This window comes from Hyposmocoma kahamanoa, unplaced genomic scaffold (assembly GCF_003589595.1).
Source record: "Hyposmocoma kahamanoa isolate Upper Pololo Valley unplaced genomic scaffold, ASM358959v1 218, whole genome shotgun sequence".
Taxonomy (NCBI): Eukaryota; Metazoa; Arthropoda; class Insecta; order Lepidoptera; family Cosmopterigidae; genus Hyposmocoma; species Hyposmocoma kahamanoa.
In genome coordinates this window covers 715,044-737,831 of record NW_020653739.1, presented here as the reverse complement: position 1 = coordinate 737,831, position 22,788 = coordinate 715,044, and the positions used below count along the sequence as shown (strand labels likewise).

The following is a 22,788-nucleotide window of genomic DNA, read 5'->3' as shown; positions in this document are numbered from 1 at the left end:
CAGAATGTTTAAAAAAAGACATTTTACTCGTCGTTAATGATAAAAAATCGTCAAATGAGTTTTAAACGGTATTTTGAATAAATTAATATTAAAAACCCAGTGACCGTGAAACGGAACGCAACAAGCAGACTGGCCGCATACACTCGCAAGGTTTGACGTCTCTGCCGCAAAAATTAAAAAGAAAAGAAAACTTTGACATTTGCTTGAAGTGATGTCATTATAAATTTTTTGTGGAAATATTGTTCATTTGCGATATAAATATTGTTCCACGCAGTTGTTAATTGTGTTTAGTGTTTGTTGTGTTGTTTATACTATTCTCTATACGGGTGAGTTGTTTCTTAGCTTTAAAAACTAAGATTGCATTAGAAAACCTTCTTTTAAACTTTCCTCTATTGTTCTACCTACTTTATAATTATTATTCAAAATCATATTACGTCGCATTTAATCGCGTTTTTATTTAACACAACGGTATTTTTTCACAATTAACACCCTTATTAAGACATTGGTCATACATTCTCCACATACATTCCAATTTAAACGTAGTTAATTAACAATTATACGAACTATCACACAATTTTGTGTTCTAAATATTAAGTAAAAAATTATAGAATCATCTTTAGATGATTAACTGATTTTATTGACGAAAAAAGTGTGCTATACATACTATACTTTTAGTCAATATTAGAAGTATAATGTTATTATTACACTTTCAAAGCATCCGGTATCATAATAACCTTAATCTGTTATATCAGTTAGATAAGTTACGTAATGCATAAACTTGTTATTCGATATATAAATACTAAATATAAAATACTGTGCAATATTCGAAGTACGGAATGTGTAATGTAATAGTGGTTCCCTTATTAGTAGTACACTTATTATTAAAAAAACATATTGTGCTATATCATCGAGTATATAACCAGAAATAGAGACGAAATAAGGCCCATGTATTCCTGGTAACACATTAGCGATACAGCTCTTATAAATATCAACTCTTGTTTGCACTGAAATATAGACAGGCCAACTACTGACCTGTGTCACTGTGACTCTGTATATTCCAAAAATATTCTGTATTAATTGTAATAAAGATAATATCTCTAGCAATGCCGTGCTGTTCTATTCGATGATGTGGGAAAAATAGCAAAACATCAAATTACATAACAAATGGAATCACATTTCATCAATAATTAAATATTAAATATGTAATTTTGAAGTTTTCATCCATTATAGAAAAACTCAAGTTAACTGGTAGATTTTAAGTGAAACAGTTGACGACACCCATTGATGACACCCGTCAATTGTTTTGAACTCGGGCTAGCGAATCGGAGTGCAGTTATCACATTAATGATATGGCGGAATAGTTTTTAAACAAATAATAAAAATAAATAATAAATAACGCACACACTCAACATAGCCCCGCACTAGGGAAACCCTGTGTCGCGGGTGCCATGGACACACACATAGACAACCACAAATTACACCCAAACTCACGAGAGATATAATTGTAGGCCATACAACTATTTCTCTCGGCCCGGGAATCGAACCTGGGACCTCCGCGTGGCAGTCCGGCATGGTGACCATTCGGCAAAACCCAATAAGTTTTTGAGAAAAAACAAAAATGATTCATTACTTTTGATGCGCTTTTCGATAAAATAAAATACCAGATTTGCAATTTAATTGTTTTATTTTAATAATTGTAATTTAGCATTTTGCATTCGCCTTCAGAAAAGAACATGAAAGTACACTATAATGTGTTCATTAACTCATTGTACTTATTGGCTTTTGGCCTCTTAACCACTGAAATATATTTTTTTAGTAATAAAATAAATAGTGCGCATTTGACCTTCATATCATGCGATGCAAAATGATGATCAGGTCGGCAACAGAGCATGCACCTATGTAATGCCTATTCACTCTCGCCTTTGAAAAGGCCTAAGTTATAATGTTCGGAGAATAAGTCTGCAGGAAGTGCACTCCATAGCCGTTCGCCATATAAATATGGAAGTGGAACTCTCTATGCGAATCCTTGGAATATCCACAACACTCTTGGAACCCCAGCCTATGTCTTGTCCCCCGATATTGGAAAGGGGATATATTCTGTAGAATACCAATAAGTTCCAAAAATGTGGTTATATTTGAAAAGTCCGGGCGTACATCCTATTAACTGTTGCTGTGAAAAGGCCCAAGTTATAGCATTCAGGAAATAAATCTGCAGTATTAAAAATTAGTTCCATACGAATGAAATTTATTAAATAAAATTCTATTGCTCAAAATTCACTTATGATTAAAACAAAATTTCACCCATTGCTGGGTATAGGCACCCATATTTTGTGGCATTATTATAATAATAATGTTTTGAGCAATCATACCTTCAACAATTGCCTAATATCAAACTGCCTCTGTGAAAAGTTGCCAGGCCAGACTGCCACGCAGAGATCGCAGGTTCGATTCCCGGGCCGGGAGAAATATAGACAATAGGTACAAATATTATTTATTTCTCTTGTGAGTTTGGGTGTAATTTGCGATTGTCTATGTGTGTGTATATGGCACCCGCAACACACGGTGTCCCTAGTGCGGGGCTATGTTAAAATGTCTGTGTCATTATTATTATTAAACTAGGCAATTCCCTGTACTATAATAATAATAACCCTGTGTCGCGGGTGCCATGGACACACACATAGACAACCACAAATTACACCCAAACTCACGAGAGAAATAAATGTAGGCCATACAAATATTTCTCCCGACCCGGAATCGAACCTGGGGCCTCCGCGTGGCAGTCCGGCATGGTAACCGTTCGGCCACAGAGGCAGTTATGAGTACTAGATCAATAGAATTCACTCTGGGGTACTTCCCAGACCATCCAAACTACAAAGTTAATTTCCCAAATTGGTTCTATCAAAAATTGAACCCGGGAACTCCTCATCCAGTGTTCACCATGCAAATCATTAGGGCATTGAGATCAGTTATTACATTACACAAATATCCGGCACTGGTCTCATTGTTCTGCAGTCCACAATTTTGATAATGTTGTCTACCTGTCTTACTTTTGGGCCACCACTTGTCAATTAAATATACCCTTTTTGCTATTTTTGCCCAATTGTGACTCTGAAAAGATGTGGTGTCACATTTTGTATGTATGTATATATTGTATAACTCACAAACCTTCTCTTGCGTACTTTATGTACATATTATCTTCAGCATTTTATTTACTTTGAGGCTAGTTTACAGAGCTAAAGTATTATGCACAGTGATTTTAATTCATTATGATGTGATACATCGTTTATACTACATGTGCTTCTACATGCTTTTTAACCTGCAAATAAAATTTAGGTATGAGAGTTATTTTTCCAGTAAAGTTGATGTTTTGATAATACGCATTTTATTTACTTTCAGGCTAGTTTACAGAGCTAAAGTATTATGCACAGTGATTTTAATTCATTATGATATGATACATCGTTTATACTACATGTGCTTCTACATGCTTTTTAACCTGCAAATAAAATTTAGGTATGAGAGTTATTTTTCCAGTACTGTTGATGTTTTGATAATACGTTTTTTCGGTGGGTCCGTCGTTTAACATACTTATTGACAAAATTAATATAGAGTATCTATGTTTATACATACATTGCCCTGTATGCATACCTGAATGTATAGATTTATATATAGACAGATAAGTAGTTAATTCCTGCATATTAATGGCTTTTAATGAATATGTATTACTTGTTAATGGATTGTGTATGTTTGTCGTTGCGTATGCGTAGGTATTATGTGATTTAAACCCCGGATGTTGTTTTCCGTCACCGGTCCACCAGGCGTGGTGAATAATAGCAGTGATTCCTAAAGTTTGTTTATACTGTCCCCCGAGGGTCCACTCCGCCTACGAGGGGTCCATGTCGGCGAAAAAAAGGGGGTGTATAGTCAGAAAATAAAATAATATTTATTTCATAGATACGCAAAGAACACCGCCATATTGATTAAACTCTACTACTTATTCGTAAGGCAGATTCCCCTGAAAAAATGAACAAGAAACTCTAGGGGTTGCGCAATGTCATGAGACGTTAATGGGGGATCCTATTTAAGCAGGTTGTAACCAAAATTTTGGCTTACCTACCCATGTACTTAACAAAACTTTCTTATTAGACATAATTAATTGATCAGACAGTGTGTTTGTAAAAACAAAAGGATATATCACGCAGAGTGCGAGGGAATTGCACGATTGAATTCCGCCTTCCCGTTTCCATCGTTGGGGGACTAGACGTAGGCTCGGATTTCACCCCTATGTTGTGGATATTCCAAGTATTCGCTCGAAGCGTTACGCTTCCATATTTAATAGTGTGAGCGACTATAGAATGGAATCCTTTTCCTGCAGACTTGTTCCCTGAACATTATGACATGGGCCGTTTTTAAAAGGATTATTTAGGTGTGCACGCTCCATCGTCGATCTCATCGACACTTTATATCAGGTGAGATGGAGCTCCAATGCGCTCAATTTTTTTTTTCGTAAAAAATATATTGTGGATTAAACATTTTACAACATATTATGGAATCATATTCAGTTAGATAAAATGTATAAAACTTAATATATGTTTATTTTTAAGAAATTTCTCGCTATACAGTTAAAATTACCAAGTGTGTAACTCTGTGTAAGCTGTTAAAAACACATTTGAAGTTGATGAAATAGCAAAAATCCATATAGAAAGGCAGGGGGTCTACACAAAACAGAATAAATTTGCACATGACCTACGAGACTAATAAGTTTGGGAACCTCTGTTCGGCGATCTCGATGGTCCAACAATTGCAATGCCACCCTGAACGAGGAGGTCTCGTCTTCGATTGCCAATAGGACCAATTTGGGAAATGCTTTACCTTTTTTATATTGGTTCTGATCTTCAGAGAGTTCCTTCTTCCTTTCTCCGTCCGAAACAATTACTCAAATAAGTAATACTCGATCAAATTAAAAAACGCATAATACGAATGAAGCTTCACTTGACATTGTCTATTCATTAGGTCGTCCCGGATGGATGTCGGACGAAAAACCTTACGGTACAAGGGATTCCCTAGTTTGTGACCTGGGGGTCGATTCAGAACCTTACGATAACTCAGTTGTCGACCGATTCGATATGATATCGTACTATTTCTTTTCATTTTTATTCACAACACCCGAATCGAACATCAAACTGTCGCATTCGAAACCGTACCGAAAGGACATCACACTCGTACGATTACTCGAACTTCTCGACCGGCAAAGGCTACAAACGTTATTCAGAGCACAGTTATCGAATTAATGTTGCCGAACGTCCTATTGTTTACAAGGCAAGAATGTTATAATGAAATCTCTTATTATTTTAAAGTCTGGATTTTGTCCAATCTTGTTATTTTAATGCAAGACTAATGCATTCCTATATTTTAGGCTTTTAACCAATCAAATGAATCGGTTTAAATATCGAAGAGTTCTTAATCGGGGTCCTGGTTTGGCATATAATGTAATGAAATCAACTTTGAGGACTGCTCCGTAAATAAATTAGTTCCAAAGAAACAAATATCATTGTGTAATTATAAAATATTAAAGGTTAAGTAGTTTCCATATTTCATAAGAAATGAATGAAGTAATACATCCTTGACCTATTAACTTGGTGGTTGCACATTAGCACAGTACTGTTAGAAAATAAATATGACTCAACAAACTTAACATCAGAGTGTTGTTTAAATTGGATGACAATATCTTCTTTGAGGGAGTCGTCACACTTATTGACATTTAGGAACAGTAAAGCCCCTTCTGAAAGAATTCTTCCAGGGAAGTACTATCATCTGACCTATTTCTACCGCTAAGCAGTAATTTATTAAAGACCTTTAACAAAAAGACAGGAGAGTTTCGACGAGTCGATAACTGGACCTGTGGCTCAGTTGGTAAGAGCAATGCTACGGTGCAGCATGGACGTGGATTCAAGTCCCACCGAGTGGACGAGATTTTTTTCTGTTTGTTCGATCTTTGTTTTCATAATATACAATTTAGTACCAGTAGAGCTCCTGGTGAAAGAGTTCGTCCAGCGAAATACTGCCACTTTACCTATTTCTGCCGCCAAGCAATAATGTCAGCTAATGCTGACACACAGTAATCTGTGTTCCGGTTTTGAAGGGTACGGGAGCTGGTGAAATTACAGGCACATAGGACTTGTCAACTTATGTCTCATGGTGGTAGAGCACTTTCAGATCTTTGAAATTTAAAGCTCTGAGTGGCACTGTATCTGTTATAATAATAATAATAATTCATTTATTTGTGAAAACACAGGTTAGATATGCAAGTTGACATGTACAAAATGAGTAGATATACATAGTTTCACTGTGTCCGGCCAAACATTTGAAAGTATATTTGGTATATGAATATTATAATACAAACATAATTACCGGTATTGACAATATAAAAATGAAAAGAAAAAAAGAAAATATATTTAAAGTATTACATATGTTTATAATATCGTTAATATTCAAGAATGTCAGATTAATTATTAATGTCCAAAATAGTGAATATAATAAAAACAAATTAATTCATTCCAACAATTAAATTACAAAAGTCAAGCGTCTTTGTCAGGTGAAAAAGATTAAGTTATAGTGTCATTTAAGAATTCGTTGATGTCATAGTAACATTTATCTGTTAATAAATTGCTCAACACATTTTGGAACTTATGCGTTTCAAGTGATTTTATACGATCAGGAATTTTATTGTATATGACCGGTGCGAATTGAACAACACTCTTTCTAAGAAGAGCTGTTTTGCAGATCTTTGTGCTTAATAAATGTGGTCTAGGACGTAAATGACGATTTTGTACCGTCGGTCTAATTGAGAAGAAATTTGAATTTGAATTTGAAATTTGATTGAAGAAATTTGTTATGTGACAGGCGTGTAGCTTACAATCACGCGCACGACTTATTCGTCCCGTCACTTGATGTTATAAAAAAATACAACAGGTTAAAAACTAGTGGAAATAAAAATACAAATCATGACTATTGTGAGAAGACGAGGCAAAGTAACTCTGAATACTGTTACAAAATCCGTAGTTGTTGTCAAACCATCAATGACACCTCCAGCATGCTGGTTTTTATCCAAATTGTTTATACAGAATTGAACCGATCGCGTAGTCTCAAAATCAGATGGGTTTCCAAGCGAGAAGATGAACCTGATTCCTATTATATCTTTCTAATTTGTGAGTTAAATCAACTATTGTAAGTTTCCGATCGACCAGTTGTGGATCGCAATTATGCGCCTCGACTCGGAAATGACGCAGTTTCCGATCGGGAGAGGCAATCAAAATCAAGCCGCAGGTTCTGGGGGGTCTACTCTCGATCTCCGACATCCGTCCGAAACAATTACTGTCAAATAAGTAATATTCGACAAAATTAAGACAAGTATCAAGTATGAAGCTTCATTCGCATCACGCGTCTTTTCATTTGGTCATTTGGCAGTAATTATTTCGGACGGAGATCGAGAGTAGATGTTATTAATTAATCATAGGTTAGGCACATTCTCGTCAAGAGATTATAAAAAGAAGTATTATTTTAGTAGACATGCAATACAAATGTTATACGGCGACGGGTATTTGGCTTAATATTCAAGTTTTTGTGAGTTAAAAGATTAGGAGAAATGAGATTATTTATTACGTATTAATTTATGCAAATGAAGAATATCTTAATATTTAAATATTTTATTGAATTTCAGGTTGCTTCATTATCATGATATTCAATTGTTTATTTTTTGATAAATTACTCCACTATAATTAATAATACAAATGTCGAACACTTCGACTCATCCGTAGAACAAAGACCTATGTGCAAGATTGCTTATTCTCAGCACGTATACATTTCGTTCTCTGTTCTTAGCTGTGGAAATCAGATCCACCATGGATCGATTTTATATTTCCGAAACAAAATAATACATCAAATTATGAAAACACCTATTATAGCTAGGCCTTATTTTGAATAAGGAGATTTTGTATTTATCCTATTTTCGTTGTATAATCACATCGGACTCTGTTCTACGGATAAGTCGACTTAGAAAAAATTCCTTCGAGCCGGCCGGATTCGAACCGACGCTTTGTAGCAAACCAGCGGACCTCAGGAATTTGTCTAGGTTTGTCGGATCTTTGTATTTGATTTTCAACGACTTTTTAGCTCTAGCGCCATCTGTGAGTAATCTATGACTATTATCTAAATTAAATTAATTAAGTAAACCATAAATATATAATAAATAGGGTGTTTGCATTAATATTAGACATAACTGGTGATGACTGTACCACCTCAGTCAACCGTGACCATGGGACCTGTAAAGGGCCCTCTAATTGTAGAAAGAGATCTCTAGCTGTCACACTTCGCTAGTCATCTTTACAAAACAACTACATAATAACTGATAAGATAGAATCCATTCGATCATGATAACATTTTAAATCCGTGTGTTTTGTGTCGTGTAGGCCTTTGCCAATTGTAGTTTTGTTATATAATTGTAATATTTTGCAAAATGTGCGATTATTTCCTTATATTTTATTCGCGTAAGTACATATTTTTATTAAAAAAAAAGTTTACGTCTTCCCCAAACGCCATGGTCAACATTTTTTAGCGCTTATTACTTCTACTGATAACATAAATATACTGCCTCAGTGGCCGAACGGTTACCTGCCTGTATACTGGCCTGCATAGGCCCGCACTATGGAAACCCTGTATCGCGGGTGCCAAGGACACACACATAGTCCACCACAAATTACACTCAAACTCACGAGAGAAATAAATGTAGGCCATACAAATATTTCCCCCTGCACGGGAATAGAACGCGGGACCTCTGCGTGGCAGACCAACATAGTAACCATTCGACCACTGAGGCAGTTTAAAAAAAAATATGATCAGGTTACAAAGACCCATAAACACGTATCTTATAGACTAACATACGTAATAAAACACTAACACTATTTATTTATTTACACGTACGGACCACGACGTGTGACGCAACGTGGGTGTCCGGTAACCGTCCTCGGAAACGTCGGTATATGATACCCTTCGACCAAATGTCCTCCTTCGTGAAGGTTGACAGACGTTGAGTTGGTACTCACAAATGAATTCAAATTCACATTGTGGCGGGACTCTAACTGCTCGACCCTCAGGGCAGCATTGGCTTTCACCCGTATGTACTCCACAATATCCGCAGACTTTGTGGAGTAATGATATCTAAAATTAAGATAGTGATGTCCATGGTAGTTTCCGAAATGCAACATCGATCGTTAGTGAATGATATTACACTTATCGAGTTCTTAGGTTTTCGCGGTTGTTACACATAGGAAATGAAACTATTTTTCCGGATTTAAATCGCGTATATTTGTTTTTTTAAACAAACCGACGTTTCGGGCCCTTTACAGGTCCCATGGTCACGGTTGACTGAGGTGATACAGTCATCAACCAGTTATGTCTAATATTAATGCCAACCACCTTTTTTTTCTCACTATAGTTACAAAAGTTATTAATTAAATACCTTATTTTTAATTTTACAAAGAAAAACATTCCAATTTACGCTACATTACGTTTTACAAATTATTTTATAGAATGAATTTTTATGAAGTTCAATTTATTTTTAATTAATAATAGAAATTGGAATAAATTAAAACATAATAATTAGTACTGCTGTCTTATGTCTGTTTGGGATTTTTTCATCAGAGCAAATACTGGATCCCAAACTGGTGGTACGGAGAAACCATCTTCCCTGTTGAAATTAGGATGTTTTTTAATTTCAATGGCCTCTCGCAGCATCCTGGGTAGATAACGGACTTCTTTTGCAAGGACCTGGGGTTTGTCAAACTTCATAGAATGTGTAGGTTTATCTATGACATGCCCGCAGACTGCAGACTTATATATTATGATATTATACTTGTTTAGTGACCGAGTGAATGCCATCACTACTATTCCACTGACACTGTATTAAGACTCAACTGTCATTGCAACAAAATTTTAACAGAATGCTATTTAAATGACTTATTTATTACTCAAATAGATTTTTTCTTTGTCTAATTGTTGCTTGTATCTAATTTTATTTACTTAGTGCCTAATTGTCTACTATTATTTGATGTGTATGTTTGATGTTATGTTTTTTGAGTTATTTATTTATTATTCAAATTGATTAGTTACTTCGTCCAATTGTTGCTTATGTCAAATTTTAGTCATTCAGTGCCTAAATGTCTACAGTTATTTTAATTTTTGTTTTGTACGTAACATGTAACATATATATTATTATTTGAATTGTGGTGTTTCATATTATGAGGGGCCATGACAGAATAACAGTGAGGGCTATGTAATCAGCATAGTCCTCAGAGGCTGAGTCATGGACTTTTGACATGCTTCTTTTTTTTATTGAATTTATTTTAAACCGAACTCGATATATCTTCATGTTATTTGCACGATTCAAATTCATCGATTTCTAGCTCAGTAACTGTCAGTGGAAAATGTCTTTCGAACGACTTAAAAGACGACATTTCAAGTGTCATTTGCTTTCTTTTTGTCGATGTCTTATTGAACAATATTAACTGACAACATTAATCGAAACTGACACTGGCCCAAGCCTAGTGGCCGCCATTAAGCAAATAGAATAGAATAGATGCAAGATATCACATAATACAACAGTGCGTACATTTGTAGATCTGGTATCTTGAAATTGCTCGGATTATGCCCCGGCTTTTCGAATATAACCATTTGGAACTTCAGTAGTCTACAGAATATATCACGGCGAGTGTGCGATAGAATTAGACGATTTAATTCCGCCGTTCCCTTTCCATCACCGGGGGACTAGACGTAGGCTCGGGTTCCATCCGTATGTTGTAGATATTCCAAGGATTCGTATGAATTGCTTCGCTTCCACATTTATATGGCGAACGGCTATGGAGTGGACTTCGCTGCCTGCAGGCTTATTCCCTGGTCGTTATAACTTGGGCCTTTTCTAGGCGAGAGTGAATAGGCATTATTTAGGGTGCATGCTCAATGGTCGACATTATCGTCACGTTCCATCAGGTGAGATGGAGGTCAGACGCGCAATTATACATTTAAAAAAAAGAGACCGATAACGAGTCCATCAAAATTTTATCATTTGACGTATCAGGCGAGTGACTAATTACTTACCTAATCTACATCGCACTTTGATAATCTCTAGAGAATGCTGGTCCACGCCAGCAACAGACACCAGTTTGGAAATGTGAGTTTCCATTAACATTTTTTCTTGCTTTGGTTTATATTGACCATCGGACTAACTTGAGCTACTCGTATATTGATTATTAACAAGTGGCGGGACGAACAATTCGTGCGCCAGGTGGTAAGCGATACGCCTATCTATATAACAGTTGCGGTGCCACTCAGAGCTTTAAATCTCAAAGATCAGAGGGGCACATTGCAATGCACCCGCTGGACGAATTCTTTTACAAGGAGTTCCTCTTGTTGGTGTGACGCCTTCCATTAACTTTTTCTGTACGCGTTCTTCTAAAACTCTTTGTATGACCACCACATTCACCTTCTACCTGTTTATTGTAGCTGATTGACAGTCTTTCCCTCATCACCTCTTTTCGATTTTTTCCTTGAAAGTATGATATTTGCTGTATAATTAAAAAAACCACCAAGCTCTGATTACATTTGCCCCAACCATCATTAATCCAACCGATCAAACTAATCTGAGATATAACACACACTTTTAAAATGTTTATTGATAGCATTCTCGCCATTCGTTAATCGGCACGTTTTGTTTTGTAAATCGTTGCATAGCAGCAAATAACCTATTTTTGTAAATACAAACAATATGTAAGGTAATTAGTTTGATTTTGAACAAAGTAGTCTTACGTTTGTTGCGGCTTATGAAAACTTTTGGACCCTGAAACCAGTACGATATCAGACCGATGAGTAGTCTGTATATTAGACACTATCATTTACTCATTGAGGCGCATTATTATCCATTACCCATCAAGCTAAGAGAGATGTGTGAAAGTAACGTTCTTCATGAGCACGTCACCTACCTTTCAAGTGGACAACGCTCCAATTTTGCGCCGTTTTTCTGATTTAGGATAGTTCTCCTGTCTTCTTTATGTAAATAAAGGAACTAATTAGTGGTAGATCTACTGAATAGAATAGAATATATTCTATTCTATTCTATACATCTACTGCTACGTCTTTGTTTGCTAGAGCAAACAAAGACGTAACAGTATTGTATTGCAATATTGGTTCATATAGATATGAACCAATGAGATTTCGTTATTTCGACGTATTTGCTCCTCTTAGTAAAAGTAAACAAACCACATTGTTAAAAGACGTCTCTCCACTTTGACGGATAATAAACTTCAGAAACTTGATCTTGATTGTTCGCTAATGTTTGTTCCACCTTTACCGAAGAAAACTGAAATATTATGTTGAAACGCGTCTTCCTTTTACCCCAAAAATTTGAGTAAATTTGTTTTTCTCTTATTTCCAGATACCACATCGGGTAGTTTAAATCTCCTAACACCATCATCAACTACCAGTCGAATTCGAGAGTTTACATCCAGAATCCAAGAGAGGGCTTCTAACCAACCATACCCAGAAATAACGCCCCGTATCACCCCTGCGGTGACACCAGTTAGAACTCCAGTGGTCACCCCTATCAGGACTCCAGTAGTTACACCGATCAGGACACCTGAGGACGCTACACCAACACCTCGTAGATCTGAACATTTTAAAGAAGAAAGAAAAACTGAGGATATCAAGTCTGACAATCTTTTAAAACCGCCTTCAAAGACATTCGATACTGGTAGTCATAGGTCGAGAATTTCTCAGAAAAAAAAAGAGGAGAACGTTCAGAAGAAACCAAGCTATCTGCATCTAGCCTGTTCCGTTAATGGATACAATACTTTAACCACATATGATTCCAAATTAAGGCAGGATATTAATAAGAGCCGCGAAGCTTCACCGATAAGACCTATAACCCATACTTATCAGTACAAAAGTGAAAATAACACCTTACTTGTGCCCGTTCCTGTCAGCGCGAATAAACTGCTTGTACCAACCTTCCAACCCCATGATACAAGAACAGATTTGACAGCAAAAGCGCCTTCTAAGGCGCACACAGATCCCTATTTAGCACCTATACATGTGTACATGGCCGAAGAAAACAAACAGTTGAAAAACGAATTTTTAGGTCCAAGCATGACTACTACAAGTCGACCATATATTTCTACGGAAAGTAAAAACTTTGCAGCATCCATGCTTCATCAGAAAGATGAAGTTGATAATGCAAAGGAACTTACTTTTAAGTCATCATACTCCGAGACTAACTTTAGAAAAACGCTTGCGAATGGTAAAGACACTCAAACTCAAAGATTTAGCTCTGAATCGTATACTATTTCTTCCAACGGTGTATCCAAACTTGTTGAGATAACCAAGGAAAATGGAGAGAAATTGACAAGTCCAATGAAAAGCTTCATCCAGCAAAGGGTTGAGAGGTTATACGGTCCAGGAGCATTGGCACAAGGATTTTTAATGCAGAATCGTCAAAGGAAAAGCATAAGCGAAGACGATACCAAGATATTAACGGAGAAATCATTAAATTGTCAAAGCGAACGGTTTGCATCGCCAAAAAAATCCAGTACTAGTTCGGACTCCGAAAACGTGTACTCTAGTCCAAATGGGGAGATGGATACCAGTGTCTCTTTGCCTGTATTAAGGCATTTAAGGCCTGAATTTCGAGCTCAATTACCTATTTTATCACCAAAGAAATCTATTAAACATGAATCAATGGAAGAATCGCCTGTAAAAGAAGACATTCCGAATCAAAAGACTGATCAAGAGATTTCAAGTGACGAATCAATAACTAACGGTGTCTCTGTGATAAAATTGAATGATACGAGTGTTGTGATTGAACCGGTGAACGGCGTGAATGGTACGGAGAAGAATAACGGTGAAGCTGTGAAAGATGCGCATTATTTCTTGGATTTGGAAAAGAAGGAGACTGAAAGGCTTATCGCGTTAGCTGTCACTGCGGAGAAGGAATTGGAGAATCTACAGGTAAGTTTCATTGTTGTTTTTATTCCACTTTCATAAGCCTTTCTATAGGAAGGAGAATTTCTATAATCTTCAAGCAAGGCAAGCTGGGTGACGATTGTAGTATAGCCGCAATATTATACACTGGAAGATGCTAATGCTCTTGGATTTGTGTAATGAAATGAGTTGTTTGCCCCGCAAATTGGACATAGTAAAGCGAAAGGAAAAGGATCCAATCCATAAAATTATGAAAAAATTAGTTATATGTACCGAACGGTTCCTAAAGTCTAACCTCTTAGATCAGCAAAAAAATCCAACATATAAACATAAATAAAAATCTCTGGAGTTACATGACATTACAAGTTTTGAAAATAAAACAAGACTGAGAAACATTTTTAAACTTCAAACTGCCACATCTCAAAATTGCCTGGATGTGCATTGGATCCTTTTTGTTTAACTACGTCCAATTACAGGAGAAGTATAATGCCATTAGAAGCACTGATAGCTAATAACATTTTACTTGTATCAAAAAAATTCGACTCCGATCTCTATAGTACAGATTTGAACTCGAAACCTCTTCTTCTGACACCCATTATGCTGACTTGATATGACGTGTTGTCATACATTCTTAGTTCAAGTGCTTCAAGAGTAGGGCCCCTTATTTCTACATCACCACCTTAAAACTAAAGGTCCAACCGCATTAGCGCGACACGATGGGGCATCATTTCCAAATTCTATGCAGCAATATGCACGGATTGCAAGAGAACGGTGAATTGGAAACGAATAATAATTAAAAAGGCGGCATTTGGGAAGCTTAGCCACATCTTCAGGTCGTCCATCTCACAAAGTCCTACAACAAAAATAAGGCATTCAAAGTCACTCAGCGTGCGCGCGTTTCTCAGGCCGGCCGAATCCTGACAAGGTCATCAGAGAACTAAAGTGACCGACATAGCTCGCAAAATCAGTACGCTTAACTGGCAGTGTGCCGGGCATGTCTGCAGGAGGGTTGATCGCCGACGGGGCAGACTCGTTCTGGAATGGCGACCACGTCAAGGAAAACGTAGTGTGTGACGCCCTGCGGCAAGATGAACGGACGACCTGAGCAAAGTGGCCGGCAGTGGCTGGATGCGGGCGGCACAAGACCTGGAGAGTTGGAATGCTCTAGGGGAGGCTTATGTCCAGCAGTGGATGAGTGTTAGTTCCGTGTACTATGAGTACCAGAGTAACGAGTTTCACTCCAGAGCACTACCCAGGACACTCTGGCCAGAACCGATTTAGAAAAAGTTCGTTCCCCAAATCGGTCTTACCGATTAATTCACCTGCCATTGACTAAATTGTCAAACTAAGACTTGTTTGCGCGCTGCGATTATGAACAGCCATTGCGTGCAGTTAGGCCGCCCGTGCCGCACGGTTCTAGTGCGTTTTGACCTTTATTCTGTGTACAGGTCTTCAAACGACCTCTATACAAAAATACAAAAATTCTTTACTGTACACCAAAAAAGGAAACAAATACAATACCATTAAATTAAAAATAAGCTGTAATACACCGGCCGGTCTTATCGCTTTAAGCCATTGCTGCTAGAAACCTTTGGATGGAAGTAATTATATAACTCACAAGAAAAAGACAGTGGTGTATGAAGAATTACTAATCAATAGATAGAAAAAAACGATAAATAAATAGTTATAAATAATAAAACCAATACATATATGTATAGGAATATCATAAACTACTATATATTCCTACACCTAGGAAAATAAAATTTCTAAAACATAATTTTAAAACATAAAAATACCTAAGCAGTTCAAGTCACACTAAAGTTAGGTAGTGTTCTTTTACCATATTTTTTTAAATATTCAATGATTTTGCTTGTTGAATAGACAAAGGTAAAGCGTTCCACAAACGAATAGCCTGAACGGTAAAGGACTTGACAACAACCTTCAATGGTATAATCTTTTCAATAGAAACCTTGGTGATTTTTAAATGCCGTCACTAATAGAATTCGCTACAGATTCTTTCCTTTGAAAATATAGTGGCCGTATATAATCGAGTTGAAAAAAAAAAACACGACTCGCTCCATCGCTGATTGAGCCTCAATAGAGTGTCAGTGGAATGGCACTTATGGCTTTCATTAATTCAACCACGAACGAGTGATATTGCTTTACCAAAACTACCAAGGAAATAACTATGGATATTTAAATTTTTATCTTGTTTAAGCAGCAAATGAGTCTTCGAATTAAATGTATGTTTTTTATGTCAAATAATTAGTAGACTACGTCATCGACTCATCGTTAAAGAGCAGAATACCAAAAAAATTGCAATGGCAGTTGAATAGTAACTCGAAAGCAAGCCACTAACTTCATCATGTATTTTGAAACTTCATGTATTTTGAAATGAAATATTTTATGTGGATTTGGTACCATTATGACAATGTAATCATAGCTTTAAGTTTAAATTGTATACTTTAGTCATTTTACTGGAGCTTGTCGAGACACGTCAGAATTATTATATTATTAATATTACAGAATTAAATGTAGCGTTTCACCAAAAAGGTGAAGTCTGAAAAACAGCTCAAGCTGAGACTCTTGCCTTTTTATATACATGTGTAACTTCAGATTATGTTATTTAAGGCTAAATTATTATTTAATGTAGATAAATAAAGCTCTTATTATTAACTGCTCTAAACTTTTAGCATAATACCAAACATACAAAATCCTACCATATGAATCGTTCTTAGTTCTAAGGTAAGCGACTGGTGGTAAAAGATTCGCCTATCCATAACAGTTGCAGTGGCATTCAGAGCTTTAAATCCCAAAATCTTATAGATAGATAGATAAACACTTTATTCACTGATTTAACACAAATACAGATTAAGCATAATAGAAAAAACAAAACATGATTGTCATAGCAGTGAAACGGCGCTGACTAAGCATATGCCAAAGTTTCCTAAGGCGCTGGTTTTAAGTCAGAACCAACGAGAGGGATTAAATTATTTGAAAGCAAAAATATAATGGCTATGAGTAAAGTTATACATTGACAATAATAATATACATAGTAAAGTGTAAATAGTGCATCTAAAATAACCTGTTTGACATGTAAGTGCATGAGCGAATGTGAATATAATTAAAGCTGTAGGAGTAAGTTGTGACTGTAAAGAGGTTTTAATGTTGTGTAATGTATTTAGTGTATAATATAATTATACGCATATTGTGAATAGATTAAAGCAACAAGAAAATTCGATTCTAGACAGACTACGTTAAAGAATAAAAACACAATACACAGATTTTTGAAGTGAGAGTAGGTGTTACTGGTACAGTGCTTTGAATTTGGGTTTGGATGTCTATAGATAGGCACTGCTATTGCGCCCATCATCCTGAGACATAAGTTGACAAGTCCCATGTGCCTGTAACTTCACCAGCACCCTTACCCTTCTAAACCGGAACGCAGTAATGCTCACATTACTGCTTGGCGGCTAATTTGGTTAAGTGGCAGTAATTCCCTGGACGAACTCTTTCACAAGGTGCTCTACTGCTTTCAAAATTATACTATGATTCACACAAAGAGAACATTTCGTATTTATTATTTTAATTTTCAACAACAACTGATGTGTTGTATTGTTATAGTGACATACTTTTCATTGAATGTCATTGTTTAGTTTCTTTTCATTTTCTTTATCATGTTTTCACATAACTTCGACCTGGCGACTTGTAAACGGGCATTTTTATGCCTGTCTCACTAACCAGTCACTCACAAATAGGGTTCAATATGTCACCAGTCAATCATTTATTCCATAGGTCAAATTTTTACACTTGAAAACGACATTTTTTAAGTTACTGCTCGTTCACGGTGCCAACTTCTCTGAGAAGAAAGGAACTCTAGGGATTGCTCCTTTGAAATAAACTTAAATGCTAAATAAATACATATTGAATCATATTTGTGTATAATCTAGACTCATGTTGCGTTCCATACATTTTTATCTGACACGTAGTGTATTTTTGTAACATTAACAATTTTGTATTGACTTCAATTAAAATAATTTAATCTAAGTTTTAAACTTAGGAAATGGCTATCTTAATATGTGCTCCGGAGTCTTATTATAAAAATGCAGTTCCCCATAAAATAATTGTTTACCTTAGTTAAAAGTTGGACTTAGTTGTTAGTTTTATCCATTGGTTTTTTATAATTATTAATACAAAGATTGAACACTAACAAAAATTATTTCTATCTGGCTGATCTCTGAGCGCGTCAAGCCCGGTATGCTAAAGACACTGGTTTACAGAAAAATGCTATACAGAGCTAATTTCCTTTTATTTCTCTTTTTGTTCCCTTGGGGGTCCACGCCTGACACTTATATACTGGCATAGTATATAAGTACTCAAACCAATATTTTTGTGTTTAACGTTTTATTTAAAATATCTATTTATATCAATTTTCAGGATCAGGAAGTGAGTGATGAAGTATTGGGCTTTCTCCGCTCAGCATCGGGGAAAGCGCGACTTCTGGCTACACAGAAGATGCAGCAATTTGAAGGTAAACTAAATAAATAAATTATTAGACAACACCACATATGTTGCTCTGATTCCAAAGTAAAGCACTTGTGTTATGGAAATCGGAAACAACGACGGTACCACAAACACCTAGACCCGAGACAAGCAGCAGTAGAGCTTCTTGCCTGTCCATAATAGTTGCAGTGCCACTCAGAGTTTTAATTCGCAAAGATTTAAAGCTCCTACCTCACCCTAACACATAAAGTTGACAAGTCCCATGTGCCAGTAATTTCACCAGCACCATTACCCTTCTAAACCGGAACGCAATAATGCCTAACATTATTGCTTGGCAGCAGAAATAGGTAAGGTATTATCCTGGACGAACTCTTTCACAAGGAGGTCTACTGCTTATATATATTTATTTTTTATTTATTATTGCAACTATTAAAGTCTTACCCTCCGTTTGGGCTCTGCCGTAGTCGAGTAAAACATAAAAATATCCAATCTGATCGCGTTTTGTGTAGAAAGTGGAAAAATCTTCATAGATCAAGTTTTTAGTGTCATGAATTGCATACCACATGAAATTTCACTCATTATTTCTTTACATATTGGTAGGGAAGAGACCATTGACCGCCACTTACCACGATCTTTATAAACCTGTATTGTTTCGCTTTTTAGTAACAGTAGAGCTCCTTGTGAATGAGTTTGTCAAGGGAAGTACCACTTACCTATTTCAGACGCCAAGCTGTAATGTGAGCATTACATCCTTCGGTTTTGAGGAGTAAGGGTACTGGTAAAATTACAGGCACATGAGACTTGTCAACTTATGTCTCTAGGTGTTAGGAGCAGTGGAAGTGTTTTAGTTCATTCCGTCATTTGGTCTCATAATCAGCACAGGGTACTAAAAAAACCGACCCCAAAAGTTCATGGAATTACATCTATTTGAAAAGTTTTATTGAAATTTGTCGAAACCGGATTCATCCTCTAGTTTTCCACCCTTAGAGGTGGAATATTTTCTTCAAATTAAAATGAGACCACTATTGAGGTACCCTCTTTCTAACAGAAAAGAATCATCATAATAGCCGGAGTTATCGCATAACATATATACAAAAAAATACAGTCAAATTATGAACCTCCTTTCTTTGAAGTCGATTAAAAATAAAGTAGTTTATTTATATTATATTGTTTTATTCACAAGTAAAAAGTTTGCAAAAAAACACAAAAATCAGCAAATAAAAAAGGTTAAAAGATTTATGTATCTCTACCATCACAAGCCACCAGGCGTGTAACAAAAGAATTAATATGTAATACTTATGCGATAATTACGCACTTACCCCATTGTTTACAAATAAATTTACTAATTTATAATAATTTATTAAAGGTTACCCTTAAAACTTTTACATAGAAGTTTTTTAAATTGAAGTTGTATGTTCCAGGTCTCTGTTACAACAACTTGAACGAGCGGCACGACGAACCGTTCCCGACCACTCTGGAAGACCTGCAAGGCTTCTGGGACATGGTCTGTCTGCAAGTCCGGAACGTTGACGCTCTCTACGAACAGATCGCCGCTTTAAAAGCCAATAATTGGCAGGAGGTGAATATAATCGAAAAAATCCATCCATTCTAAAATCATCCAGTTGACATAGCGTCTGTCACGGTTTGCTGTGAAAAGCTGGTTCGAATCCAACCGGATCGAAGTGAATATTTTTTAAGTGTTCGGTCTTAGTTTAATAATTGGACGTAGTTAATCAAAAAAGATCTAATCCACAAAATTATCAAAAAATTAGTTGTGTATCAAACAGTTCCTAAAGTCCATTGACCTGCTAATAAATGGACGTCGGGTTCGCGCTAAAAAGTGTCCGCACATTTGGGGCGTATAAAATCGTATACAGAGCGTCAATCGCGCAACAGCCTTTGTTTGTTCGACTGTCAACGCGGTTGTCAATCATGCGGTATCATATATATAATAATGAGTTGCAAAAATTATACAACAGTAAAGGTAAAAACAGGATTTTGTATCATAGTTCTCATTTAAAAGTGTTATTTTGTACAGTTTTATAGTATTTAATTTATATATAAATGAATCGTAAATATAAATTACGAAAGCACACAAAAGAATCAAATACCTAACTGTCCTTTTTCTACAAATTGCATGCGCAAAATTTGGAAAGAGACCCATTATGTAAATTTCAAGAAGCTCATATAAACGTCTTGGTCATTTTGAGTTGTTCGAACCACAAGATATTGAAATATTTAGAACAAAAAAAACTATAGAGTCGCTTTAATTTTCATCTTATTTGTAAAATGATTTTTTATTAACCATTAGCTATAACTAACAAAATATTGTTGTACTCGTTTTACGGCTTGAGATTACCTATCAGAAGTCAGAAAATACATTTGCCCGAAATAACGTTAACTTGAATTTTCATAATGGCAAATGTATTTTTTTAGGAAGATTACAAAACAAAGGCTAATTTTGTCTTTGTGAAAAGCATCAAAATTACTCGAAAGCGAAACGGTGTTATTATAAATCGGTTTTCGGAATTACGGATATTTGAGTTTACGTTTAGTGGGAATATCGGTACATTTCTTATAGTACACGCTTATTTTCATATTTGTAGTAATATTGGTATGTATGTATCTGCCCAACTGTTTATTATTTCTTTAAGTGAATTTGTTCAAAATTCGACATAAAAAATATATGTAAATTAATTAATATTTAGAATAAAGGCTACTCCATTACTCTTGTGTTCAAGTAATTTTCAGTCGAATATGGTGAACTTTGTTAAATTTCCAGTAGAACCTGAATATAGTGTTTTTTTGGGGCCCTTAAATTGTTGCAAGCACAATTAGGCAGTACTGCAATGAAATTACAATTTAAATGAAATGTTTTAGTTTTTATATTTCGTTACATGTCACTACGTTTGTATAGGTTGACTTCGGACATTTTTGTTCGTGGTTTTTATATTAGACCCGACGTTCATTTGTTGGTAGGTCAATGCTAGAGTCTAACCTTTAAATCAGCAAAAAAAAAATCCAACATATAAACATAAATAAATATCTCTGGAGTTACATGACATTATAAGTTTTGAAAATAAAACAAGAGTGAGAAACACTAAACTTCAAACTGCCATATCTCGAAAGTGACTGGAAGTGCATTCGATGGTTTTTGTTTAACTACGTCCAATTATAACAAACTACAGACACAGAGTAATTTCACAAAGAAATAATTGAATATGGTGGTGATACATCCTGACATTCAATAATACTTAATACCAATGGATTTTTTCGTCAAGTGCTATTTGAAATTTTAAAGTTGACCAAAAAAAAATCCATTGGTGGTAAAAAAAAATTAAGAAGCCTGATTTTCTGTAATTGGCAAAAACTGATTCCTGACACTTTTGATGCGAGTAATTTTATTGTAATCTATTTTGTCCATATAATAAATAAATAGACTAGCAACTGCATACCTGTAATATGTATTCGTGATCGCCTTTCAGCCGGTACCGGTGTCGAAGCCCGTGCTGCCATTGGCGGCGTCGCCGCAGCGGCGCCCACGTGCAGCGCCGCAGGTCAAGAACGAGAAGGCCCGCATAGCCGCCGAAAAGAGGGAGGCCGACAGGAAAGCCATGATGGAGCATCGGAGGTTAATATCCCAACTAATATATGTACGCCATAGATTATAGTAGCAGTTCGTCCAGGGAAGTACTGCCACCTGTTTCTACCGCCAAGCAGTAATGTCAACATTACGGTGTTCCGGTTTTGAAGGGTAAGAGTGCTGGTGAAATTACATGGGACCTGTCAACTTATGTCTCGGTGACGGGCGCAGTGGTAGTCAGATCTTTGTGATTTAAAGCTCTGAGTGGCACTGCGATTGCTAAGGACAGGAGTGTCGTTTACCGTCAGGCGCACGACTTGTTCATTCCATAACTTAGTATCATAAAGAAACATAAAGTTCACATTCATACATGGTTTTTTTTATATATATCGACGCAATTGTTATCGACAGGCGTGTAACTTAACATCAGGCGCACGACTTGTTCGTCCCGTCACTTGATATTATATATCGACGCCGGAAAGCGATCTTGTCGTGTCTCGAAAAATAGGACTTTACACCAGGGCTAACTAAGTAAAAAAACACAAAAAATTATTTCTCTTTAATTTGAATTAGTAGAAAGTCAATTTTAAAATATGATGTGTATAATCATACTTTAAAATTGACTTTCCACTAAAAGAGAAATAATTTTTTGAAATAGTTTTTCGGCCCTGGTGTAAAGT

At 36.0% G+C, this 22,788-nt stretch overlaps 1 protein-coding gene across 1 annotated transcript in view; it reads left to right on the top strand.

Moving 5' to 3' along the window:
- Positions 1-22,788, top strand: part of LOC113227834 — a 33,027-nt gene that overhangs the window by 5,087 nt on the left and 5,152 nt on the right. Inside the window, exons 3-6 of the mRNA XM_026460875.1 lie at positions 12,482-14,049; positions 18,460-18,553; positions 19,947-20,104; positions 22,011-22,156. Coding sequence (XP_026316660.1) covers positions 12,482-14,049; positions 18,460-18,553; positions 19,947-20,104; positions 22,011-22,156 — 1,966 coding nt within the window. The remainder of the gene's footprint in view (positions 1-12,481; positions 14,050-18,459; positions 18,554-19,946; positions 20,105-22,010; positions 22,157-22,788) is intronic.